We start from the raw sequence: 26,633 nt of genomic DNA on the forward strand, positions 1-26,633 counted from the left end.
CCTTCCTACACATGGGTCTGCTGCTGTTCCAGTTCAATGAGGCCTTCAGTAAAACTTCTCTCTGTGGCTGTCAAGCACCTCCTGGACGTCCTCCTCATCCATGTTGTGGAACAGGTCCAGGATGTCCCTCTTAAGTTCCTTGACCACGGACCCCGTGGAGCAAGTGCATGCACTCAGGCAACAGCTTGTCCTAAAACCCATTTGAGTGTGACCCTTCACCTCCTTCCATGCCACTGTCATATTGTCAACAGCATTTTTTTTATATATACTTATTCCAGAAGGCTTTGAGTCCCTGTCCTTGAAGTCACTAACCCTCACCAGCTGTTGCACGATATGTTGCAGGCAGTGTCTTGAACACTACTATTACCTTCCTGATCCTCTGGCTGAAGCAAAGTGGTGGTGTTGGGAGCAAAAACACCACCTCCATGTTGTCAACCCAGTATTTCATGCCAGAGAGGTGACTAAGGACATTATTTACCATCAGGAGAAACCCATTTGCTTAGCTGTTCCTACTGGCATAGTCCTGAAGCATGGAGGATTTCTAGTGACACAAGTGGCACAGGAAAACGGTGATCCATCCCTTGGGGTCTGACCTCCTTATTACCCCAAGGTTCTTTATACCTGGCCTGGACCCTAAGACTTTCCCAGTGGTAGACTAATAGTGGCTACAGCTTGAAGCTGCCCTCACTGTTCCTCCCAAGAGTGTAAGCAGTCCTTCACTGCCTTAAAACCAGGCACATGCTTCTCATCTTCACTTAAGTTCTGCTTTTTAAGCAGCCCCAGCAACTTTTCAGTTGCCTCATGGTCACCACAGGCTGCCTCACCATACACTGTTAAATTCTTCAAGCCAGCATGAGCCTTCAACTGGTCAAACCAACCTGTACTGGCTTTGACTAGCTCCTTCACCTTTACCCCCATTGTCTCCTTCTGATTAGTTCACAGGGATAGAACCTTGGCAAAAATAAAGCTTGCTCACAGGGGCACCTTGCACCAATTCTGGTTCTTAAACCTGAGTGCAAGTGGCCGCTCCATCTCCTCCATGAGAGGGCAGGGTGGCTCAGTGGTAGAGCGCCTGACTCAAGAACAAAGGGTCGAGAGCTCGTGCCCCTGCCTGGGTAGCTACCCTGCTGGGAGAGGTAGCACTCTCCCGTCACCTAGTGGGGCTATATGATCTATCAAGGTCCAGCTCACGGAATTTTTTTCTCCATATAAAAAATTCTAAAAATTAAAGGGGGGGGGGGGGCATAAAACGGTGACAATTAGATGCACTTCTTTTACCAAACTTGACCCATATTTTTGTCCTTTTGCAGACATCATGGATCTACAACCTTTCCATAGCACTTCTTGATCTGCATCATATGCTAGTGTTCATTGTTACAAGTCAGTATTCAAAGTGGTGTAAATTTTACACAAAGTTAAAATTAAAATGGTACAGGACTTACTGTCTTTATTCTTTCCCTGATATTAACCCTGTCACTATGAGGGAGTCTATCCTAAACTGAATTAAGTTGCTTTTGTTCTCACCTGACAATGATCTGTAGCCCATCTCCAGTTTAGATGATGGGCAAGTATAGTCAAATTGGAGAGTAAAACTGAACCAGCAATTAAAGTGGATCAATTCCTACATCACTACAATGGCAAATAAATTTCATGCAACCACAATTTCGTATTTGAGTTGGCTCAGTTACATCAGATGAAAACAAACTGGTTATAGCAAAAACTAATTTACAAAGGCCATAACTGTGCTGATGGAATTAACTTATTAGCAACAAAGGAACAGGCTCTAACCTGGTGGTGCCTTCCTGAGTGTGATGGTGACACAGGTGCCTCTGATCTCCATAAAGCAATGGTCCACATCCACTGACCCCGCTAAAGCCTCGTCCAACACATAGAATTTATCACCAATCATCGTCCTGCAAAATGAGGCACAACGCTAATGGCTGACTCAAGTTTGTAGGTTTCATCAGAACTAGACAGGAATAATATAAGGAAAAATTATGGTTATTTTGGGAATTCATAAGTAGTTGATAATAGTAGTAGGCCCAAAAATAGTTCAGCTCATAAAGTAACAATTAACCTCACCCACCGTGGCCGTAGGTCTGGAATTTTATGTGCACCCCTGGCCAATGGCTGGGGCCATTTTCTGAAGGTTCGATTTTTTTTTCCTCGCCATTTTGAAGAAGAAGTTTTGATGCAACTGGCAGTACAAATTTCAGCTTCCTAGACCCTTCCTGTGGCGTGCAGTTGAACACAGAAGTTGTGTAAATTTAGGCACCTGATACTAGTCACACGTAGGTACTGCAGTGACGCAACATTTTTTTTTTTTTTTTTTTTAACCAAAAACATTGTCAGTGGTGCTGAAAAGTTGTGAAATAACTAGATATGCATATTTTGAAGTTATTCAGTACATAATATGTGAGGTTTGACTTTAAAAAATTATATTATGAATTTAGTTTGCATATTTCGGTGTTTATTGTGTTTATGGTAGTACTGACTTGTTTTTGTAGTCTGGGTGGTGAAGTTTGTTGGAAAAGGGAGGCGAGAGTTTCTGTTGTCAAACCTAAATGAGATAAATGCCATCCCTTGAGTGTACAGACTGGACTGTGAAGGCTGAAATGCAAGACGACCTGCCATTTGCACCTCTCACAAGCTGATTAGCACAAAGGCGGTGGCTGAATCGGTAGAGAGGCGGCCTGCAGTCCTGATGGACCCAGGTTCGAATCCCGGCTGGGGCAGGGAACAGTTTAAGGATTTGAATTTCATAAAAGCAGACTTTCCTGATCTACCAGATGACCCGCCGACATGTCGTAAAAGTACCCCCGCTAATACCAATACACCAGTCCTGTATGAGACAGCCCTAGCATGTACTCAATATGGACGGTGGGTGTTAGTGCCGAAGTGGTGACATGTGGAGGTGTAGGAGGACTACTGGGCCTTGGGATAGGCTTACTGCCCCCGAGATATAGGCTCTGAAGCCTTTGCCCAGAGTCGGACACACACACACACAAAAAAAAAAAAAAAAAAAAAAAAAAAAAAAAAGAGGCAAGGGAGGCCTTTCCACCAATGAAAGCATCACGTAAACACAGAAAGCTTTCCTGTTATGCTTGTAAATGGCAAAGAAAATGTAAAATGATTCTAAACAGTACAACAAACCTGAGCAAACAGGTAAAGATACCAAACGAAAACTAATTTTTGTTTTATTTTCATATCTTTTTTGTTTATGCCTGTGTTTACATATAAATGTACACAGGGTGGTTGTGTGTGATTTGCAAGGGAGGAGAAAGATGATATTTTCTGTCTGGTTGAGATAATGGGTGTAACAATGTGTTTAGGAATGGCCACGAGCGAAGGAAATCATACACTCATTCATCACGGCAGCAGGTGGTGAACTGACAAATGAGGTGTGAGAGGGTGAACTGAACCTCAGTCTCATGTCCCTGATGTTCGTTCACTTCCCAAAAGTTTTCACAGTTTTCTACAAGCTGCACTGCGTTGAATGATCCAAACCAGTACAACAAACCCGTGCATTGAATGATCCAAACCAGTACAACAAACCCGTGCATTGAATGATCCAAACCAGTACAACAAACCCGTGCACTGAATGATCCAAACCAGTACAACAAACCCGTGCACTGAATGATCCAAACCAGTACAACAAACCCGTGCAAACAGATAAAGATATCAAGACAAAAATGTATTTTTCTCTTATTATCATGTCTTTTTTGTTTATGCCTGTATTTATTCATAATCGTATACAGGGTGGTTGTGTGTGTTTCGCAAGTGAGGACTAAAATGATATTTTCTGTCTGGGTCGAGATAATGGGTGTAGTTGTGCTTGTTTAGGCATGGCTATGAGCGAAAAAATTGAAAATCCACTCACCACAGCAGCTGGCTCTGAACTGCTTGATGGGATGTGCGGGGGTGTAGTGTAGGTCAGTCTCAAGGCATAAAGAATATTCGTTAACTTCCCCAAAATTTTTGCCGTTTTTTTATAGCCCGCGCTCAGACGACGCCTGCGGCCATTTATCAGCTAAACATCATTCAATGCCGGCAGCCACAGAGGGGTTAATGACTATATTAACAGAGTACAAGTTTCATAATTCACAAGACTCAAACTAATTTCAGAATTAGAGAAAAGTAAATGAGACGTAAAAATGACACTATATACCTTTACTGTAATAGGACTGAGTGCTGTAGAGGGATGCCTTCACATGGTGGCACCAATATAAGGTACCTAAGCAGCAGAGCTGCCCAGTTATTCAAACATTCCCCAGTTCCCAACCTACCCCCTGAAACTGGGCTGGTGATCTGCAGGTGATATTTAGCAACTTCAGGCTGAAGTCAGCCGGTTGCATGTCCAGATGAGGACTGCATTATAAATATACTTCACAGTACCTACTGTATGTCAGTACAAAGAAAGATGATACTATATTTTACATGAAAGTGAGACGTGACATGGCGATGCGACATTTGTACTCCTTCACGCCCACCAGATGAAGAGTCACCATCACGTCACTCTGACTCTGGTACCATGACGTTTCCGGGTTTAGCCTCGGAGTGACACTTTCCACTGCTTCTAAGGCGGGCACGAGGAGGCACGCTTTCCGGAACCAAGCTGATGATGTGGACAGTTCTGTGGGTCGTTTAGGTCTGCGGTCTCTCTGTGAATCTGATGTCCAAGATGAACCGGGCTCCAGATTCTCTTCCTTTGATGATGATACCTTTTGTGAGGATGTGCAAGTGGTTTTTCCAGAGCCAAAATGAGAGCAAGAAGATTTTTCTACGTGACAGCAAGAAGTTTTTATTGAGTCCAAATTCTTTTTCTTTAATGATCTGACTCTGGGGGTGGGGAAACGGCAAATTCTCTTCGTCAAGTTCACTTTCTCTTTCTCTTCCCCACCTGCATTTTTCTCACTTGTCACACACTTAATTTCTGACACATATTTGGAAGCACTGCTGTTTGTGGAATTACTTTTGGGGTACCTGAGATGAGAATTCAGGCTACTGTTCATTTTTGAGTCTGAGCCACTGCGAGGAAAAATGTCTTCCTTGCTCATATTACTGTTTACATCATCCACTCCATGGTCTTCTGGTTGTTGGTGATGAGCATTTCGTACTCTTTCTATCTGTGCCTAGAAAATAAGCCATGGTTAATATAACACTGACACAGTAACAACTTCACCATTATCATTACATAAACACCCATCATCATCATAATCATCAATTCTAACCTAATACTGTATGGTACCTTTCCAACAGATAGGGTGAGATAAGATACAGATACAAAGGAAGAAAAAGCAAAAATGTAAAACTATGTAAGTGTGATTTCAGATACCATTTACAGATTGTTTTTTGATACACAAGTGCATCCAAGAGCAAAAGTTCACCTGCTATTTCACTGTCTACTTCACAATCAGGGCACGTCCATTAATTTCTCCTTCACAAGTTGTATGTTATGAATAATTAATTGGTGCTAAGGAGGGATCCCTTCATGTGGTGATACACAAACGGACAGGTGCATTGTCTAGTCATATAAACATCCCTCAAGTGCCTCCCTATCCTACAAAAAGATGGTGAACTGCAGCAGAAAGGCAACTTCAACTTGCAATTCACTGGGTCCATGTCAAGACAAGTCTGGTGTCACAATAACAACATCTATGGGCAAAGAAACACATCAAGCCCCTGTGCTTAGGAATATTTGCCACCAGAATAGCGAACATCAGCAGAAATAAAATGCAATATGTGTATTATGTAACTACAGATCCTTAGTTCATAAAATTTTAGTGTGCACAAGGCCTTTACACTAAGTTTTACACATTAAAAGTGCTCTTCTTACCCTCAGTTCTGGAAAGTTCATGATAAATTCAGCTGCCTCCTTGCCATCTATGAGAGATGCATTGAGTGGGTCTGGAGGTGGTGCAGATGACTTACTTCTAGGAGATTCTTCTTCCTGGAGAAAAATATCATCATCATCATCCAGACCTCCTTTCCCATCCTAATGCAGGGTTAAGCGTACCAATGTCCAGACAGCCCAAGTCTGCCAAATCCAATGGGCCACGCTTCCACTCACTCATCATTCAAGCCCCCGGAATCCTGGCTCTATCTGATATGCTCAAACTCTTTCACCACATTCTGTAGCTTCACATAAACATATCCGACAGGTCAATCTGAATGCTGTCTAACTAAAAATGGGTGCCACACCCCAGATCACGCACAACTTCCCACAGCATTCATCCAGCCTGCTCGATCAGTCCCCTAGCGTCACAGACTTCCATACCTCTCTTCCTCACACACTCATCCACCATATCCCTCCACCTTCTCCTTGGCCTACCTCACCTCCTCCCTCCTTCGAATTCGTTCATATATACCTTTTTCACCATTTTGTTGTTATCCATTCTCTCCACATGATCATACCATCTCAGTACACTCTCTTTGATTCTGGTGTCCACAGACTTCCTCACTCCACATCTTTCACGTATCACATTATTCCGTACCTTATCCACCCTCTGTACTCCACATACATTCCTCAGCAATCCCATCTCCACTGCTCTCACTCTTGACTTTTCATTTTCATGCCACACCAAAGTCTCACACCCATATGTTAAAGTTAGCACTAAACACGCTTTCAAATTGGCCTTGCGCAGCTGCAACACTCAAGCCTCTGTTTCTTTTCAAGACTTTCATTGCACCAGCTACTTTCCTTCCTTGTGTCACTCACTTTCCACTTCTTTTGCACATTTTCCCCTCTCTTCTATCACTGTATCCAAGTATTTGAACTCTCACCAATTCCAGTCTCTCTCCATTCACTGTAACATCACACTGGGAGTCACATTCTCTCTTGATTACCATCACTTTACTCTTTTCTACATTACTCTCAAGGCACAACACTTACAGACATCAGCAAAACTCTGCACTAGTCTATCCAGTTCTTGTTCGGTATTTGCAAGTAGCACTGCATCACCATCATACAACAAATCTGAGATATTCCATCCATCACCATTCATTACCAATGCCATCCATCCCTCCAGTTACATATACTGTATATATATATATAAATATATATATATATAGATATAGATATACATACACATACACATACACATACATACACACACACACTCGATGTAGTGCTGCTCTCAGGTGTTTGCCCTTTCCTCTCCTCCATCCTTTTTTCCTTTCATCCCCTTCTGTTTTTCTTTCCTTCATTCTTTCCTTGTCCTTCTGCCTCTGGGCAACTTTATGAACCTTCTATTGTCTTTCTTTCCTTCATTCTTTCCTCTTCCTTCTGCCTATGGGTGACTCTAGACTAAGTGACAAGCCTAATGGTTTCCTGTACACCAGGAAACCATTTACTATGCTGGGTGGTAAAAGTATAACCAAATTGTGGCACCTGGTGGTTTAGTGGGTAAGTAAAGACCTCCAATCAGACTGAGTTGGTGAAGGTTTATATCCAAGGAGTGGCTGGGGTTTACTGCTCACGTAATGCCACTCCGGGATGTGTGAAGCTGGTCACTCTCATCTTAAATGCCAGGACCAACTTGCCTAGCCCAGGGATCCTACACTCCTCATGGAACAACACAGGATTAGATGATGATGATATATATATATATATATATATATATATATATATATATATATATATATTGTTGTAGGTGGGGGCGCCCACCATCCACTCACTCAATGTAGTGATGCTCTTGGGTGTCTCCCCTGTCCTCTCCTCCATCCTTGTTTCCTTCCATCTTCTTCTCTCTTTCTTTCCTCTTCCTTCTGCCTACGGGTGACTTTACGCTCCCTCTTGTCTTTCTTTCTTTCATCCTTTCCTCTTTCTTCTGCCTGCGGGTGACTCTACACTGAGTGACAAGCCAAATGGTTTCCTGTACACCAGGAAACCATTTACTAAGCTGGGTGGTAACCATATAACCAAATTTTGGCACCTGGTGGTTTAGCGGGTATTTACTGTGCTCCAGTCGGATTGAGACGGTGAAGGTTTATGTCCAAGGGATGGTTGGGGTTGAATGCTCATGTAATGCCACTCACAGATGAGTGAGGCTGGTCACTCTCATCTTAAATGTCGGGACCAACTGCCTAGCCCCGGGCTCCTACGCTCTTCATGGAGCAATGTAGGATTGGATGATGGAAGGATGGAATGACATATTCCAAGACAGTTCAATGGCAAACATGAAATATTCTTTGTTGAGTTGCCTATGTCCACACTGTTTTGTACCTCATCTGATGGGCAAGAATCCATACCCCAAATGAGTGTTCACTCCATCTATGACTGAAACACATTAATCTACATCTAAAAAGTTTATAAATCAACCTAAACACAAATTTGTCTAAAATATCAAAACTCATTTTCAAAAATCAAAACCCAAAGCAAAACCTGGGGTAGGCCTATGATAGGCGGGGTAGAGTGGTATTTTTACCCCCATCACTATTCCGGGGTATCGTAAATCCGGGTTTGCCCATATATACATAGTCATCTCACTTGTTTCTCTCTGTGAACCTCAATAAGTCAGTCAGGCAAGTCCACAGAAACTAACAGTGATGACTTAATTTAGCAATGAATCGGTGTCAGCTGACCAAGCCTGATTTTCCACATTCATGGAGAGAGAAGCAGTGGAGGCAACATGACTTTCTATTTGCAGACTGTATGAACCCAAACAGTAACAGGTGAACTAAATTAATTACCTTGGTCAAGGGCAGTGCCACACCTGCTTCTACCAGTTGCTTCCACATGTGCTTGGGGGGATGTGAGTCAGCTGTCAGCTCTACAACATATTCCCTCCGGCCAGCAAGTCCCTCTATCACTTTCACAGCCTGTTCATTTTGAATGGGTAGCAAATGTGTGGTAAAGGCAGTACCATAGCTCCTAACAAGGGTAAGTAGCTGACACTAAGAACTCCTCTCCTGGAAAAGTATTTATCAAACATGTATCTAGTCTGACACTGTGGGAGTTTCAACAAAACACATGAAGTGGCATTCAGGGGTGGTCTATGACCCTGCAGTACAGCTGGAGCATTAACCCCAATGGTGGGAGAAATCAACCTTATTCTCTCTCTGATGACATACTTCAGCATTTTTTTTGTTCTTGCTACTTACCTAGGACTTTCTTAAGTTTTTGATACATCTCCAGTAGTGAAAGGATTAAAAGAGTTATATCTAACCCTTCCAATATTAAAACTCTCACCAAAGGTCAATGAAATCATCTGAAGGTAGCATAATTAAATTACAAAATTCATTATTGGACTGAATAGGGTTAAGATAAAGACTACAAATTACCTACCTTAATAAAAGCCTAATCATAACTATAAACAAATGCTCTACCCTGAGATTCCACACTGGAGTCAAGTTGGCCAGTTCCCCCATGAGGCTGGCGGCATCCTGGTGTTGGCCGGGTGGGACTGTGATATGGGCCAGGTGGCACTGTATGGCCTGGCCTGGCAACTGGTTCACCAGGGACACTGGGGAGGCATGCACCTATATGGAGATCAGAGCATAAGAATAAACAAAAGTATGAAAAGATATGATAATAAAGACAAAGATCATCAGAAAAGATAATAACAAGATCATCAGAAATGATAATAACATGAGAAAGAATACAAAAAATGATAAGAAACATCAGAAAAATCATCAGAGTATAAGAACATAAAAATGATCATTGGGGAAGACAAGAACATAGGAAGACAAAACATTGTAATGTAGGCAGGGTGGGGTTGTGATGCAGGACAGGTAGTCAGGGTTGACCTGGCAGCTGGTTCACATAAGGTCTTTGGCATGCATTCACCAGCACAGATGTAAGAAAACTGATGCCACATATTATAATGTGCATTCTAAGTAGTGAAAACAGTGCTGGAGAGGGATGCCTTCAACAGATATTCAAAATGCCCCTCAGCTCCCTTCTTTTTCCCAAGAGAAGGCTGGTGGATTGCAGGGGAAGGACAACTTCAACCTGCAGTTCACCAGGTTCATGTCTAGATGAGCAAAAAAAAAAAAAACATAACAATAAGGAAATGTAAACAGATGTTAGATGCCCTCCCATGGTGGCACCCATATAACCACTGTCTAGTTATACAAATGTCCTTCACCTCCCTCCCAACCTCCCTCGATGCAGGGGTTGCAAGAGAAGGGCAGCTTAAGCCTACAGTCCACTGAGCTCTAATTTAAATAAATCTGATGCAACACCAACAATAACAAACAACAAAAACAATAATAACAAATACCAACACGCTAATACCTGACTGCAAGGGAGTGTAAGTGTTTCCCCGTGGTCTATGAAGAACACTCGGCTCTTATCATCCTCCACCTCAACCTCCAACACCAGCCCTCGATAGTAGCTGCAAAAGACAGAGAAGCTGACAATGGAGGATATGGAAAACGAGTAACTAAAAAAAGGCACACAAATATGGAGGAGGCTATAATAAGGAAATAAACAAAACAGAGTAAAATAACAAAATATGGCAAGGGAAAAGACTAAGAAAGAAAAACACCAAACTGGAGCTATCAAACAGTGTGGCCAATGGTCAACACATCATATTACTGTACTGTATATTGATACAGTCATATCTGTTTCAGGCGAGAGATGCCTTTATGCTGTGGCAAAGATATAAAAAACCAGTTCAACTGGAAGGTTATACAAGCAACTGTACACTCCCTCCACATCCCCTGACTGGAAGACGGTTAACTGTAAGAGCAAGGTAATTACAGCCTACAGTCCGCTAGATTCACATGCACATAAATTTGGGGCAACAACCACAGAGGCAACTTACCAACTGAAGGGCTCTTAACCACTAAAACAATAAGCATGAGCAAACAACTACAGATTACACACACAATTCTCTCCATTCACTGTCATACGCGAAACCTATTAAGGCAGCGTGTCAGAGGGAGGACTGGGTTCAACGAACTACTGTTTGTCTTTTTGCTGCTAATTTCACGCAAGTCAATGGCAGAATAAGACAACACTAAAGCTCTACATCCTATCCAGAACAATTCTTTGTGACCAGCATCACATCCAAGCATTAATCTACTGCTACAACTTGGAACTGAAGATGCAGACGGAAATTTCAGACCACGTTAAAGATGACTGTTTGTATGCGGCATTATGATACTGCAAATTTAGACGAAGTTTAAGTCAAGAGCATAGTACAGATCACACAGACAATTATCTCCACTCACTGGTCATCATAGAACTTAGCGAGGCAGGGTGATCCTGGGGGAGAGGGGTGGTCTAAGAGGACAATGTCCATCCCCATGGTTTCCATGGAATGCAGGTACTCACTGAATGTCTCTATCTCTTTCTCCAGGGCATCCAGTCTGTAGGAATGATGGGAAAATGGAAAGGCTGAAACAAAATGAATGGTGACAAACAAGGGGCATGGAGACTGAAAAAAGCGGAATAGAGACAAACAACGGGAATAGAGACAAACAACGGGAGTGGAGACTGAAACAAGCAGAATGGAGACAAACAACGGGAATGGAGACTGAAATAAGCGGAATGGCGACAAAACATGGGGATTGGAAACCAAAACAAGGGGCACAGAGACTGAAATAAGGAGGATAGAAACTAAAACAAGTAAAAATGGAAGACTGCAAAGAATGGAGGCTGAAAAACTGAAGAAAAAAAAATGAGGCAACTGCAACATGGGTATTCGGCATGTAAAGGGTGCACTGAACGCTAAAATGGGGAGGATGGAGGGATTAAGGATTATAGGGAGGTTAGAGAGATTAAGACCATCAGGGTGATGGCATCTTCCTTGGAATGCAAGAGCTCAATAAGCATCCCCATCTCGCCCTCAAGGGCATTCAGTTTGTTGAGACGATGGAGAGGTTAACACAAAGAATGGAAGTATCGTAGGATCAAATGTGTCTAGCCTGTATATGAGACACAATGACTGAGAAACTGAAATAAGAATGAAGTACATATCAAATGATCCATCCATCCATCATCCAATCCTACATTGCCCCATGAGGAGCGTAGGAGCCTGGGGCTAGGCAGTTGGTCACGACATTTAAGATGAGAGTGAATACCTGTACTAAAAAACTTTAATGAGTAAACTTTCTTTAATTCACTGTGGACTTAAAAGCAAAAAATAACAAAAATAAGGCAACTTATAAAGGAGGACTTCCTATACTATACTTCAAAAACTATTAAAGTTACCCACCTTGCCACCCTGTCCTCCCTGATGACATAGAACCTCTCAGTGGACTCAACCTCCCCTAGCATGACCCGAACATCCATCAACAGTGGCAGCTCCTCCCACAGAATGCCATGATCAGACGCATTATCTGCCAGGTCAGGGTTCCTTTTGTCGACGAGTGTTTCTGTATCATAGTTTGGTGCTTTGCTGCCTGGTGCTTCAGTATCTCTTTCTTGTGCTTTGGGGATCTGTGTGTTATTTCCTGTGTCACTTTTGTTATAAACGCTGTCTTCTGAATTCTCTGTCCTGTTGCTGCTACTATTCCTTTTCTCTGTGGCGACATTTTCTGAAGTCTTTGTACTCTTAATGCTACTGCTGTATTTTTCAATGTTGCTGCTGGCATCTTTCCCTACTTTGCCAGAAATGCTATTTTGGCAAACAGATTTTTTGTTCTCTCCTAAATCACTGCCTTCTTGTCTCTGTGGTGCTTGGCCTGTACTATCCATATTTTCTTGGACATCACTGTCCTCACATTTCTCACTTTGGTCCACAATATCTGCATTAATCTCTGTACATTCATTATTTTTCAAGGTACTACCACTGTTACTGTTAGACTTTCCTTTCGCCTCCATGCTTTTGATCTTGGTGAGTGCATCATCTATTTCACTCTTCCAGTCATGTTCACTCAAGCTTTCTGGCTTTAAAGGTACCAAAGCTTGTGTGCAGAGTTCTCTGAGGTTTTCTATGTGCTTGGAATTGTCCACACCAAATCCCTGCATTATCAGTCTCCCCCGCAGTGTCTCTTTCTTTACAAATTTCTTTCCCACTTTTGAAAACTCCACGACAGGACTAAGCCATAGTGTGAGACCCAAAGCAAGGACAATGCGGCCAACAAAGATGCTGCTGTTGTTGGCAGTAAATATGTCGTGAATGAAATGCGATGCCTGAAAGGTCCACTCACGGTCTTGGTCGAGAGGTTTTACACAACAAAGATACACCTCAACAATCAGCTCTGGCACAGCAGCTAGTGTTGGAGGGAGGGTGTATGCTGATTTCTGTTCCACTGTGATTTCTCTTCCCTCATCTACTAGAAACACAACCAGCAAAGGGCACTTTTGGGCAAAGGTGACCTTTACCACCTGTCCCCGTGCCCATCCCTCCTCCACCTCCACAGCACAGTACATCCCCTCCTCTACATTCCCTAGAGACTTGCGTCTGCCTGGGTTTGCATAGTGTTGCTGGAGGGCTAAGAAAAGTGTCAAGTAATGGTTCCTCAAGCTTCTTCTTGGTGCTCCAGCCTTCTCACGGAACTCTGTCAATCGAACAAGGAACCTAGAGGCATTGAGGACCCTTATGACCTCAAATGTGACTTCTCCTGATCTTGGCAAGCCACTGGGAATATCAGAGGTCTGGACATGATGCCTAAATTTGCAGCTGGACTTTACGGGACATCTTCCGTAAGCTTTCAGGTAGTAACATAGTGCCTTGTATTTACTATGGTCTCTCTGGTCAACTGAGGCAGCAAGTTGTGTGAATTCTGGGGGTAAACTAGTGCAAATTCTCTGTAGTTCCTCTATAAGGCTTGGAGCTGCACTGAGTACTTCTGGAGAAACCAGTACATGTGACTCACAGTCTGAAGTCTTCTGATTTAAGTCTCTGGATAAATTATCAATCAAGAAGGCATACTTTAAAGCAAAACTGGAGAAAAGCTGAGATATATAACACTGAAAAATGGTGTCTGCATTAGCAAGGTCATGTTGAAGCAAGAGGTGTTCAGCCCCTTTGCAAACAACCAAGGTGACACCACGCATCATGTGCCATTCTCGGACTATGTGTTGCAGTTTCCATCTCACAATGGAACTAGACATAGTCAAGCAATAGACTGTGGCATTTTGCAATAGAGCCATAAGTTTCTCAGATGCTGACTTACTGCTGACAAAAACAAGATTCTTCCTTTCGGTATAGAATGATTTAATAAGTGCAACCACTTTCAAGAAAAATTCACCTTCACTGGCAGCATAGTGGGCATGAGTGGTAACTTTAGCAGCAACAGCAGCTTCCAGTGGGGCTGAAATGATAACTGTTGGGTCCATAAGTGGCAGAAGCATATGGGCAAGTGAATCAAAGAGTTGTGTCCAGTGAGTTCCAACCAATACCACCTGCTGCTCCACGTCCCCTCGCTTGCCTTTCCTTCGGCCCTCGCCCCATGCTATCAGTATCTGCTTCACCTCATTGGGGAACTGCTCCAGGGTGAGATCTATATCATCTATCACCAGGTGACAGCAGCGAGAGAGGGATGTAATGGGTGTGCTTGGGTCCTCTGTCTGGGGGTCCTTGGCTTTTATCCCTGGCTCCTCTCCAGTCAGAAGTCGTACAAGGCAAGGTGCAGTGGTTATCAGAATATCGCATCCTCCCATGAGTAACTTTCTTGTATCCTCCATTTCCACTCTCCCACACCCTCCCCAAGCTGTCAAGATCCTGAGAGTGATATTGGCAGGCAAGAAATTAACCACATAATCCGCCACAGTCTTCGCACTGTGCCATGACCCACAAACCACCACTAATGCAGCCCCTACACCAGGTAAGAGTCGTTTTCTTGTGTGCTGCCATGTGTCTAGGAAAGTCGAGAGGAGTGGGACAACATACCCTAAGGTTTTGCCACATGAATGACCTCCGACGATGATAGCAGAGCTGCCCCGAGCTAAGACAGGCCAGGAGAAGGCTTGTAGACGTGTGGCTCGCATTTCAGAATTTCTCAAAGTTTCAACAATTTGTGGATTCAACTGTGCCCCTGTGACATTTTCATTCACCATCACCTCCTCCTCAGCTATTTGTGTCACCCCCGATACAAACACTCTAAACAGCTTTGCAATATTTGGGGCCTCGGGTTGCAAGCTCATGATGGGCGCGAACTCCTGTTCCTCTAGGTGTCCTATGTTTGCCCCTTCCACTTCATTGGGGGTCCAAACGTCACGGGTGTCGGACATAAAAGACATGTTAAGGGCCTGGCAAGAACTGCCTACTTTACCTGCCATGTCCGACTTTTCACCACATCTGTTCAAAGCCTCAATGTCTTCCTCCTCATTTACTATCAGAGGTGTTCCTCCAATACTCTGTTCACTTCTCAACTTATTTTGCCTTTTTATAAGTGAGTCCTTGTCATCCAAAGGTCTGCCTGCTTGTAACTGTTTAGCATTCCCGGGTGGGCTGTTGAAATTCTGGGCAGTGTGTAACAAGCCCTTACTCAGCCATGGAGGGTGAGTAGTTGCGTATGCCTTGTGCTTTTTATTAATGTCAAAGTCCTTGTGATTAATAGCAAAATCATCAGTGTGTTTAACTGTGCTGTTATTATACTCCTTGTTTAGTGCTGGATTATTTCTGCCTACTGAATAATGAAATAAACTATGTTTTTTTCCTGACTGTTGGGCTTTTTGATCATGCAGTCTTTTAAGCTCTTCTTCATCCTGAGATATAAATTTTCTCTCACATGCACCACAAGCAACTATACCGGTACCACCAGATATCCCAGCCATGTGGTCACTCTCCTTCTTACTCATCTCTTTACTCTTTTCTCCCAATTTACCAACTTTTTCCATTGTCACACTGTCCATTACTAACTTGCTACTTTCTCCTTGAAGCTCATCATCACTAAAAGCCTGACTATTATTGCTTCCTGTGGTTTCAACAACATTCAATTTTGACATTCTACTCCTCTGGCATTCTGTAGTAGATGGAAAAAGTTTAAATTTGCTATACGCAGAGGATCTTGCAGAGGAAGTCATGCCAGAAAATGGACTGCCTTGAACTTCAGGAGTAATTTCTGAAATTTTAGTCTGCAGTGAAGTTGCTTTGTGACTATCTTGAAATTCTGGAGGGATTTCTAAAGTTCTGGTCTGAAGTGATGCTGGCTTGTAAGTGTCATGAATTTCATGAGAAGTGTCTGAAATTTTAGGCTTAAGTAAAGCCATATTATCTTTTATGTTAACTGACTTGTCCTTCTTCAAAACTAATGAACTATTCTGTAACTGTGTGGTTTTAATTTTCTCCACTTTCTCTGAATTATTCTCATTCTCCTTGGTTTTCTTTTCCTCAATCTTTGCAATATTATGTACCTGTGTTCTGCTCATTTTCCCCATCTCTGCAGGTACTTTAACCAAAGGTGATGGGAGAATCTTCGATGTACTCATTTGAGAGAGGTTTCCTTCCAGACTATGAATGCTGCCATTATTTTTTTCAGGGCAATGACTGTTAATATACCTGGCTGGGGACCCCAGGATCCTGTTCCAGGGTGATCTGTATATATGATAAAGACATGAGAACACAAATCAACAATATGTATACAAGAACACAAATACATTACACAGATCATCAACAACTAATTTTAACACAAAGAGTATGAAAATGTATTAGTGTACTATAAGAATGCTACCTCCAGACAACAATAATAATCAATTTGAGAATGAACTGACACGAAATGGGTTTAGGAGGCCTATAGGGGACACAGTGAAAAAGAAAGAAAAAAAAAGTTTCCTAGGTTTAATGAAACTGTCTGAGGATGGCAAAAACAAGATTCAAAAATTGCACCTGTTGTGAAGAGACTGATGTATTGTGAAACTATTTAATGACACAACTATCATCAACCATCATACATCAATATAAACCATCAATACTATGGTATACATCAACATAAATCAATATCATAAACTACCACACCATCCATCACCACGCAAGATAATCACAATCAACATACATTATGATCATGGTAATCATCATATCATTAACACCATCACCATCCTCACTGTAACTACCATTTATCACCATACATCATCACTGTATCTGCCAAAAAAATAACACTTGCCCACTCACCCCGGGCTATATAAAGGTAAGGAACTTGAAGTCAAGGATGTCTGAGATGAGGGGAGTGAAGGGTTGCTGTCATTATTTTTTTCAGGGCAGTGACTGTAGGTATGACTGGTTGGGGACCCCAGGATCCTGTTCTGGGGTGATCTGTAATATATGATAAAGACATGAGAACACAAATCAACATTATACAGTATACAAGAACACAAATACACACAAATGAAATACAGTACACAGATCACCACCACCAATTTTAACACAAACAGTATGAAAAGGTATTAATGAAGTATAAGAATGCTACCTCCTGACAGCAGTAACAATCAATTTGAGAATGAACTCTGACACCAAATGGGTGTAGGAGGCCTACAGGGGAGAAAAAAAAAAAAAAAAAAAAAAAAAAAAAAAAAAAAGTTTCCTAGGTTTATTGAAACTGTCTGAGGATGGCAAAAACAAGATTCAAAAAATGCACCTGTTGTGAAGAGACTGATGTATTGTGAAACTATTTAATGACACAACTATCATCAACCATCATACATCAATATAAACCATCAATACTATGGTATACATCAACATAAATCAATATCATAAACTACCACACCATCCATCACCACACAACATAATCACAATCAACATACATTATAATCATGGTAATCATCATATCATTAACACCATCACCATCCTCACTGTAACTACCATTTATCACCATACATCATCATTGTATCTGCCAAAAAAATAACACTTGTCCACTCACCCAGGGCTATATAAAGGAAAGGAACTTGAAGTCAAGGATGTCTGAGATGAGGGGAGTGAACGGTGGGATGGGGTAGATGGGAAGGGAGTAGAATGCCGGCGAGGAGACAGGACGAGGTCAGTCAAGTCCGTCCCTTGATCTAGCTTACTTTCTCTGCCAGTGGGCATATTTTGGTCCTCTGATCTCCAACTGGGGAGGCTGAAGTCTTGGTCGTGGGGTAAAGAAGCTAACTGCTTGTTGAAAGTATCATCTCCACTGCCATACTTCACCTCTCCAACACAGCTGCTTCTATCTCCATCCTCAGTATTTTCATCTTTACTGCAGCTCCAAGCACCAGCTGTATCCAAATCCTTTCTCCTCAAATGACCCTCCCCTCTCGTTGATCCTTGCCCCTCATCCTGACTTGGAAACATTCCTCTACTCTCCTTCAATCTCAGTATCTCTCCCAATCTTTCTTCTTTTTTCTCCTTTTCTACTTGCTTCACCAACCTCCCTCCCTCTCCCTCTGCTTGCTTCATCTCCTCCTCTTCCTCAACTTGCTTCAACAACTTCACCATCTCCTCCTTATTCCACACACCATACCCACAATGCACCAGTAGCCCTGCCAGATCGAGAACCAGGGCAGCATCATCATCCTTGTCTTCCTTGGGGCATCCTGAGAGTGAGATTTGGGGGAGATGCTTCTGACTGTCCTTTGTGAATGTTATGGAGAGGAACCCTTGAGGACAACCTGAGGGGGTAATATAAGTAGCAGTTAGCTGAGTCAGTCAGTTAGTATTACCCAGTAAGTTCTGTGAACTATTAACACTGTCAGTCCTATGGCTCACTGTATACTTAAGTCTTGCTAACACTATACGATTTAATAAAACTGGGGAGGACTCTCATACTGAAGGAATTAATGAAGACTTTATCTAACACCTAGTTTGAAAACACTCTCCAAAGCAATTATAGTCTAATAAAAAAAATAAAAATAAAAAAAATAAAAAATTGAGGGTCATGAAAGGTAACCCCTTTCTATACCTGATGTGCTCATATTAAAAAGCTGATTTCTTAATGACTGGTAACACCAAACTCTAAGGAGACCTCTTGACCTTTCGTACACAGAACAACGACTTTATTATTCCAATACTTTTACGATGTGATAAGTAGGGGTGCCCACCATCCACTCACACAATGTAATACTAGCTTCAGGTGACCAAACCCTGAAAACCACATCAAAATGGTTTCTTGTAACACAGGAAACCATTTACTAGAGATGGTAAGTTCCATATGTGGTAGGTGTGGGCACTCACCATCCACTCACTTGATGTAGTGCTGCTTTGGGTGTCTGCCCTTTCCTCTCTTCCTTCCTTCCTCTTCTCTTTCTTTCCTTCATTCTTTCCTCTTCTTTCTGCCTATAGGTGCCTTTACACTCCCTCTTCTGTCTTTCTTTCCTTCACTCTTTCCTCTTCCTTCTGCCTATGGGTGATTCTACACTCAGCCTTGTCAACTTCCTAATTTCATCAACTTGCAGTGCTGGAGAGGCATACCTTAACATGGTGGCACCTACGTAACTGGGTAGCCTCACTACCTAGTCCCTTAACCTGCGGATTGCAAGCCACAGCTAGGCTGGGTAACGTCGTGTTGCAAGCCACAGCTCAGGCCGTGCTGGTTGTGCATCACCATTAACTACTCCACCCTTAGGCAACCTTACGCGTTGAGCTATGCAAATACGGCAAGATTTTTTCTTTTCAACAAATGATGCCCTGAATGTTTATCTTCAAGCTTATAATAAACAAAAACAAAACAAATTTTTGTTTTTTATTTTTTCACTACCCCCCACGTAAACTTACGCGTCACTATGCAAAGACGGAGATAGAGATTTTATTTCTCCCCACCAGATGATGCCATGGATGTTTATATTCAAGTTTATAATAAAAAAAAACTTTTTTTTTTCCCCCCCACACCACAGGGTAGGGGGGGGGGGAAGGTATTTGCGCAATCCACAGGTTAGCTGCTCCCTTATTCTCTGCAAGGAGGATGCTGGTCTGCAGGAAAAGGGCAACTTCAGCCTGCAGTACACCAGGTTAACAATCAGATGAACCTGGGACCATAACAACAACTATTACTTCCATATTACATTCTCATAACCTAAAATTCTAACTGCCTCATTTCTTTGTACAGGTTCCCCAGCAACATACCATCCGGGCCAAGTGCAATGGGCTGGAACTCTGCAGATGGCCTCAGCTGACAGATCTTCTTAACAAATTCTACCGCTGATGTGTCCCACTCTGATACCTCCCTGTGAAGTTATGAAGTCAGTGAACAAGAATGATCAAAGTCAAAAGAACTCAATTATTTTATGCTCAATGTATAACTTCTCACGTTAGTGTCGCAGCAATGTGTAAGTGGGAGTTAAAAGGATCCATTGGCTTATGTTTGGTGTACACATGATTTGCTGGCCATTAAAAGGATGAGCAATACCTAAATAGTTTAATGATCAGCCCTGCCTAGGTCATTACTACCCACCTACCTACCCATTCTCCCATCCTCTATCTACCTATTCATTCCCACACCAACCTACCTACCTACTTACTTACCCACTCCCCCACCTACCTACCTATGTACATATTAACCACATAACTATGAAGGTCTCTCAAGCTGAATAAGTTAGTTTGGTGGCAGCAAGAATACAAACAGCTGTCATAAGTCTTAAGGGGTTAATGACTATATGACTAGCATCTGGTAATAGAAAAATAGAAATGATTTTTATAGGCAATAAACTTCCCCTCATTTTTCTCCCACCCCTTTCCTTTCTTTTCTTTCTTCTTTCCTCCTCCCTCCCTACCCGCTACCACCCATGCTTACTTGGGTACAAGCTTGAAATCTGTGGGTGTACAGGTGTAGCTGAGTGAGAGGGGTGCAAGACCAAAGAGTGTGACCCGCCTCGCTTGGTATGGAACACTGCTCCACTCTCCCACACCCAGACCAACCACACTTGTACTCTGGTCAGAAAAATACAGAGTCAGTTAGTTCTCCTTACACCCACAAAAACACATACAGTACAATCCCAGTTAACCGCGTGGCTTGGGGAATTTACCTTCCCGGTTACAGATTTTTCCCGTATTTCTGATTTTCAGGTCAAATCTATACAAAGGCTTTCACAGCAATAAATACAGTTCAGGTACTCACCAGTCACATTAGGGGTTACACTAAGAGATTCCACCTGAAAAACTGCCTTGTAAACACACACCATGGTCATAACGGACGTGCGTGCAATGTCTACTGCAAATTGCACCAGTCCATTGTTTACCGAATTACTGTATTCATTATATGTACTGTACTCATAAAAAATGAAAAATAAAATAAAGAAATAAAAGCTTGAACATTTATTAGTGAACTGATGATGTTAAGACTGCACTGTAGAATTATCACAACACCTGTGCCCCCACGTGATTTTGTTTACGTTTCCGACTGTTCTTCTTCTTCCCCACCTGACCTCCATCACTCCACCCCTCACCTGCCACTCAGCTGTTTTGCAGAAAATAAAATAAATGATGTACGTATGAAATGCAAGCATATTATTTATTTATTTTTCTTCCAGCAAAGTAAACTTTCATTCCTATTAACATTTATATTCAGCCATTAGTGTTTTATAATGTTCGCCTTTTTCACGTCTGTTGCATATGTCCAGCTTCTGTTCAAGCTAAGCACGATACGCTTACGTTTAGTTTGCACTTTAGGCATTTTGGAGTGTACAAATTACCGTCTATCAGAGGAACACAATAGCAAGAGAGCTTGTTTACTGTCTGGTGGCAAAACGCAGACTGGTGATTTTTGGAGGGTGTGGAGGATGACTGAATTCAAGTAGGGGAAAGAGGGGGAGAGGAGGGGTGGTTAAGAGGATTTGCTAGGGATTTACATTAGCCGGAAATGTCTTCCCCTTGCTTTGTCTGACTTCACCCAGCCTCGCGTGACACGATCAAATGGCGGTTTGGCGGTCCATTCAAATTGGCGCACAGTTATAACTTACTGACATTTTTACCAGCCCTTGAATTTTCCCGTTGTTCTGAGTATTCCGTTTGTCTGGATACCGGATAGCTGGGACTGTACTGTATATCAATGCAAGTTAGTTCTCAATGCACTAAGGCCTTGTTATATCATATGATTTTATTATCACCAGCCTTTACATGACGCAGAGATAATGATTCTGCCTGCCTGTCCAATGCCATCTTTTTTATCTGATTGTTGATAATTCCCTGTGATTTTACTTAGCTTAGAAGCATTTTCTGAAATGGAAGAGTTACACACAGCCTGTAATGATACCTTCACTACCGGACCACTCTCCAAAATAAAATCATATGGTAGTGACAAAATATTAAGTCATCAGACTGAAGTGCTTATGAGTTTCATTTCAGTGATTTGATCATATTAAGAACTGGGAATAAATGACAGAAGAAATTCCCAGAGACCTTGCAGTCCTCCTGTGCACCATGCTCCTACATATATTAATACTTACACACTTAATACCCAATGTCCATACCAAAAACATGCTAGGGATATATCATACAAGACTTACGTTAAGGCATAAGCTCGTGTACTTTTATGACATCAGGAGGTCACACGAAAACTGCATCGAAATACAGTCAGGGACAAAACTATTTCTACCATTTTATTGGATCAGTTTTACACTTAGGACATCTGTCACTTTTCTCTCGGATGAAGCATATGAGAGTTATTTATGGCACAGACAAAGAAACAATCCAAGTTGCTCTTACCTTAGGAATACTGTATCAGTAAGCAGGAGAGGTGAAACATTAGGCAAATTACTCCCCCCACCACTTTACCTTCTTTGCACAAACTATAACCTCAACCACCATCCATCAACTTAGTACTCACCATCACTTTCACAACAATCCCATAGTCAAACAGGAACACCTCCATCAAAGCTTCCTTGTCTGCGTCTGAGGGGGCATGCATGGCCTCCACATGCCCTCGGCACCACCGCTCACGGAATAACACAGCAACAACCTGGTACAAACAACAATACTGTAATAACTAACACTTCCCAACTCCTGACTCACCCAGCTGAATAATACTGTCTGGCATTAGCTGACAAGAATGAAACAATTCAGTTCTCTCAGCCTTCACACAAACAGTTAGAATAATGGTGTAAATGTACAGAAAAAACATCAATGCAGAGGGGAAGCGAACAAAGAGAGGATGGAAAAAGACAAAGAAAGAAAAAGGGTTATCATAGATACCAGTGCTGAACAGCTTTACTGTTATGGGGGGGGGGGGAATGAAGGAACACTAACCCTTCTACTAAGGAACACTAACCCTTTTACTACAGTGACATCAAAGGCACCTGGTGGTCTAGTGGTTAGAATGTCTCATTTGGAGTGACAGCTATGCCCACAGTAAATCCCAAACAGGTGACTGGAGGTTTGCAATCACATAATGCCAATAAGGAAAGTTGGCTATCATCCACCTTTACATACACCACACTACAGGAGCTTGAACTCCTACACCTCAAAGAAGGTAATATGCGATTGGCCATTAGTGTTTTTACATAATCCTTACTTGATTCTTGCTACCTCCAGATGACTGCACTCTGCTTAAGACAGAAAGCTTATGGCAAAATGTTAAGAGCTTGTCTCTCAACCCTTAAATACTTGATGTCTAACCCCCCCACTGGAAACAAAAAAAGTGTGGAAATAGTAATATACTGGTGTGTGTGTAATTCACCGGGTCGGTCAGGATCACTTGATGATCATGATCGTCAGCTTTTACCCTCCCGGAAGGGAGCTGAAAGCTCATGTAGTCCGATCTAAGGGCAAGGCTGTGACCTTCACACACGCACAAACCCGTCCCCTTGCTCAAGGGGGACAGTAACCACCCACTTCGTCAGTGAAACTTTTCGCAACCTGAGCGAGGCGCGAACTCTCGTCCACCAGTTGGCAAGCGTGTGTGTATGTGTGTGTATCACTAATAAAGCTGGAGATGGAAACTCTCTCTAGGTGACACTGATGTAAGTCACTGTCTGGTTATACGAATTTCCCTTAACCCTCTCCCTATCCACTGAAAGGCATATGTTTGGCTGTAGGAGAAGCACACTTTCAGTCTACAGCCAGATGAGCTTGGGGCTACTGCAACAATAACAATCAGACATCATGTGCAGCCAGAGTCTTGCACTTACATCTCTGAGCCTCGGTGGGAGCGAGAGGAGGGGGTGAGGACGTGCAGCCTTGCGGAAGTGTGCATTCATCTGTTTCTCCAGGTGCAGGAAGGCTAAACGCTCCTCTGAGGGACGATCTGATGGGCCCTCACGCACCCATAGTGTACCAGCATCCTCAACCTATGGTAGAAGACACATAAAATAGGGATTCACAACTCAGGAGAATGAGGGGATGTTGTGAAGGACATCTTGGTATTTGTGCCCCTCAACCTGTGAAGTAACATAAGATGGGGTGAAACAAAACTTGTATGAGAGATGCTGAAGGGTATGATCCTCAACTGACGGAGAGGGGAACATGAGGTGAGAGAAAGCTTGACATAAGTGATGTTGATGGGTGTTCAGACAGGCCCTCACACACCCACATCATCCCAGGATCCTCAGCTTAAGAAAACAGGATGAGATATTCCAAACCCCTTCACTTCACTCTTTAAATGGGTTACTTTTGCTACCTCCAGATTATTTATATTCAGCTTAGAGGATCCTTTTGTGGTGGGGGAGTTCCGGTTGATGAGGGCGCTATCTAAAACCTCCAGATGGAAAAACTTCCAGTTTGAAATTGTCTGCGAGTAGCATGAATAAAGTAGAAATTACTAGTTTAATTTTTTCCCATCCAGATGATCTTATGCACCCAAGGAGTGATGTCTTATGGTGCACGGGCCAGTGAAGCTATACCTAACATCCTTAACTTGGTAAGTCCCTTTGTATGTAAATAAAATCATCTGGAGGCTGCAAGAAAGGATAAAGCATACAATACCTCATCTGACCCGTTGAGTCAGATGATGTACATCTTCTTTTCCTTGCTGCTACAAACAATTTTATTCAACTTAGGAAAGGAGAAAATTTGTGAGGAGTTATAAGGCTATATCTAGCATTATCATAACACCTACAGCTAATTCAATGAAGAAACATTATTGCAAAGCATGATTAGCGTTGCTCTTAGTCAGGCGTAATAATATTATTACAATTTTTCTGCTACAAGGAAATGTGGCACCATTCCTTTCATCTGATGGTGACCTGAGGAAAGTCTTCTTGTACTTATGTCAGGGCTCTTTAACATGGCATGTATTATCTGTCTTTCTTTATCTTGTGAGTCTATGCATTCGGCCTCTGATTAATTCCAGGGACACTACCTGTGTTGCAATGATGCTGATAGACACTACAGAAAACTCGAGCACCTGGACACCTTCTGTCTGGGTATCTCCTCCTGTATTCCCTGGCTGCAGCATTGGCATTACCATCGCAGTAAAAATAGACGATATCTGCATACTCTTCAATGCTGTACATGTGTGGCATGTTGTTTCATGAACAAGTACAGCTGAACCCAGTGAACAACTGAACCCGGAGAACAGTATTTTGAAGCATGCATCACCTACAAATTATCCCGCTCAAAAGACACCGTGGACACAGGGTTGCCAAGTCCTTATCACCAATCTCGCTAGTTTAATCCTAAAAACTTGCTAGTGATGGAGTTGAATTACTGAACTAACCTGGCATAGCTGCAGGTTACGCCATGTCCTGCGGGTCCCAGGTGGCATCCATGACACCCCCACATTGGCCATTTTGTTAAGCCACATCCTGTGGCTCTCCCACGACTCCCACACACTGGCCATGTTGTCCCTCTTACAACCACACACATTCACTTGGGCTGACACCAGATTTACATGAGGCCTGGAATGCTGCAAAAATATCAGTATGAAATTTCACACATGATTTAAAATTTCATCATGAACACCCCTAAAAATAAAAATGTTACAGATCCAGATAAATTTGTATTTTTACTCTTGCCTTTCATGGTGAAAAGGTTTTTCCAAAACTTTCATCAGAGATGCTTCATTTACAACATATTAATCTAATCAAAACTTGCGTCTTTACAAAAGGCCAGAATGATAGTATCCATGTGGGATCACTATTTCCATCCATCCATTCATCTAGCTGACCCTTTTCTGCCTCATCAGGAGTGTAGGGGCCCAGGGCTAGGCTACTGAATCCCAATATTTAAGGTATGGGTGACCAGCCTCACTCATCCCTGAGTGGCTCTATGTTAGCAATAAATGTTAACTACCCCAAGGATATAAACCCTTGCGGGCTTACTCCAGCTGGAGTGCCTAAACACACTAGACCACCAAGTTTCAACTGGTTACAGTATATTATGTCATCTAGTGTAGGAAATGGTTTCCTGGGTTATAACAAACTACAGTATCTGGTCTGTCACATAGTGTAGTTAGTCACCTGAGAGCTGCATTACATTGAGTGAATCATGGGCATCATCTACAGCCAATCCTCCTAAATCGCGTGTTCGTAACGCACGGATTCGTAAATCGCAGCTAAGTGGCCATCAGACTGCCGGCAACCTTAAATCACTATTAAGTCATGAAAATCGCGGACCTAGGCACCCAAGTGGGCCTTTTCCAAGGTGAACCATAAACCGCGGCATTGAAACTGAAAATCGCGACCCAACAACCAGCTAGTGACATAATGGACGTGATTACTGAGAAGGTTGATGATGCTCAGGCTGTCATGGAGGCTGTTATAGAAGACGACGAGCTCTTGGAGAGGCAGACCAATCATGAAGTGGGTGAAGTGAATGTGCAGGAACATGGCAGGCCTTCTATGAAGGAGCTCAGTGATTTGTTTGCTTATGCAGACTTGGCCAAGGAGATTGTGA

At 42.5% G+C, this 26,633-nt stretch overlaps 1 protein-coding gene across 1 annotated transcript; it reads right to left on the reverse strand.

Annotated features, from left to right (window-relative positions):
- Nucleotides 1-972: 972 nt before the first annotated feature.
- LOC145405607 (uncharacterized) lies at nt 973-25,578 on the reverse strand. Its single transcript, XM_080276934.1, has 17 exons — nt 25,456-25,578; nt 23,930-24,088; nt 22,630-22,761; nt 20,599-20,735; nt 19,895-20,032; nt 18,922-18,953; nt 18,265-18,481; nt 17,007-17,147; nt 12,165-16,433; nt 11,179-11,316; nt 10,238-10,337; nt 9,328-9,480; nt 8,692-8,820; nt 5,837-5,950; nt 4,438-5,132; nt 1,789-1,913; nt 973-1,076 (listed from the first exon to the last, which is right to left on the reverse strand). The coding sequence occupies exons 1-17, from the start codon at nt 25,576-25,578 to the stop codon at nt 973-975; spliced, it is 6,906 nt and encodes a 2,301-aa protein (XP_080133060.1).
- Between the last annotated feature and the right edge of the window lie 1,055 nt (nt 25,579-26,633).

Source organism: Coenobita brevimanus, chromosome 67 (assembly GCF_032717465.1).
Source record: "Coenobita brevimanus isolate Jiangsu-jjx chromosome 67, ASM3271746v2, whole genome shotgun sequence".
Classification (NCBI taxonomy): domain Eukaryota; kingdom Metazoa; phylum Arthropoda; class Malacostraca; order Decapoda; family Coenobitidae; genus Coenobita; species Coenobita brevimanus.

Excerpts from the sequence above, each read along its gene's own strand:
- LOC145405607 (XM_080276934.1), bottom strand. The coding sequence starts at position 25,578 with ATGGCCAGTGTGTGGGAGTCGTGGGAGAGCCACAGGATGTGGCTTAAC. Across the intron at positions 22,762-23,929 it reads TCCCACCGAGGCTCAGAGAT|GTTGTTGCTGTGTTATTCCG; the intron begins GTAAGTGCAAGA and ends TGTTTGTACCAG. Across the intron at positions 5,133-5,836 it reads TGAACTTTCCAGAACTGAGG|GCACAGATAGAAAGAGTACG; the intron begins GTAAGAAGAGCA and ends CTTATTTTCTAG.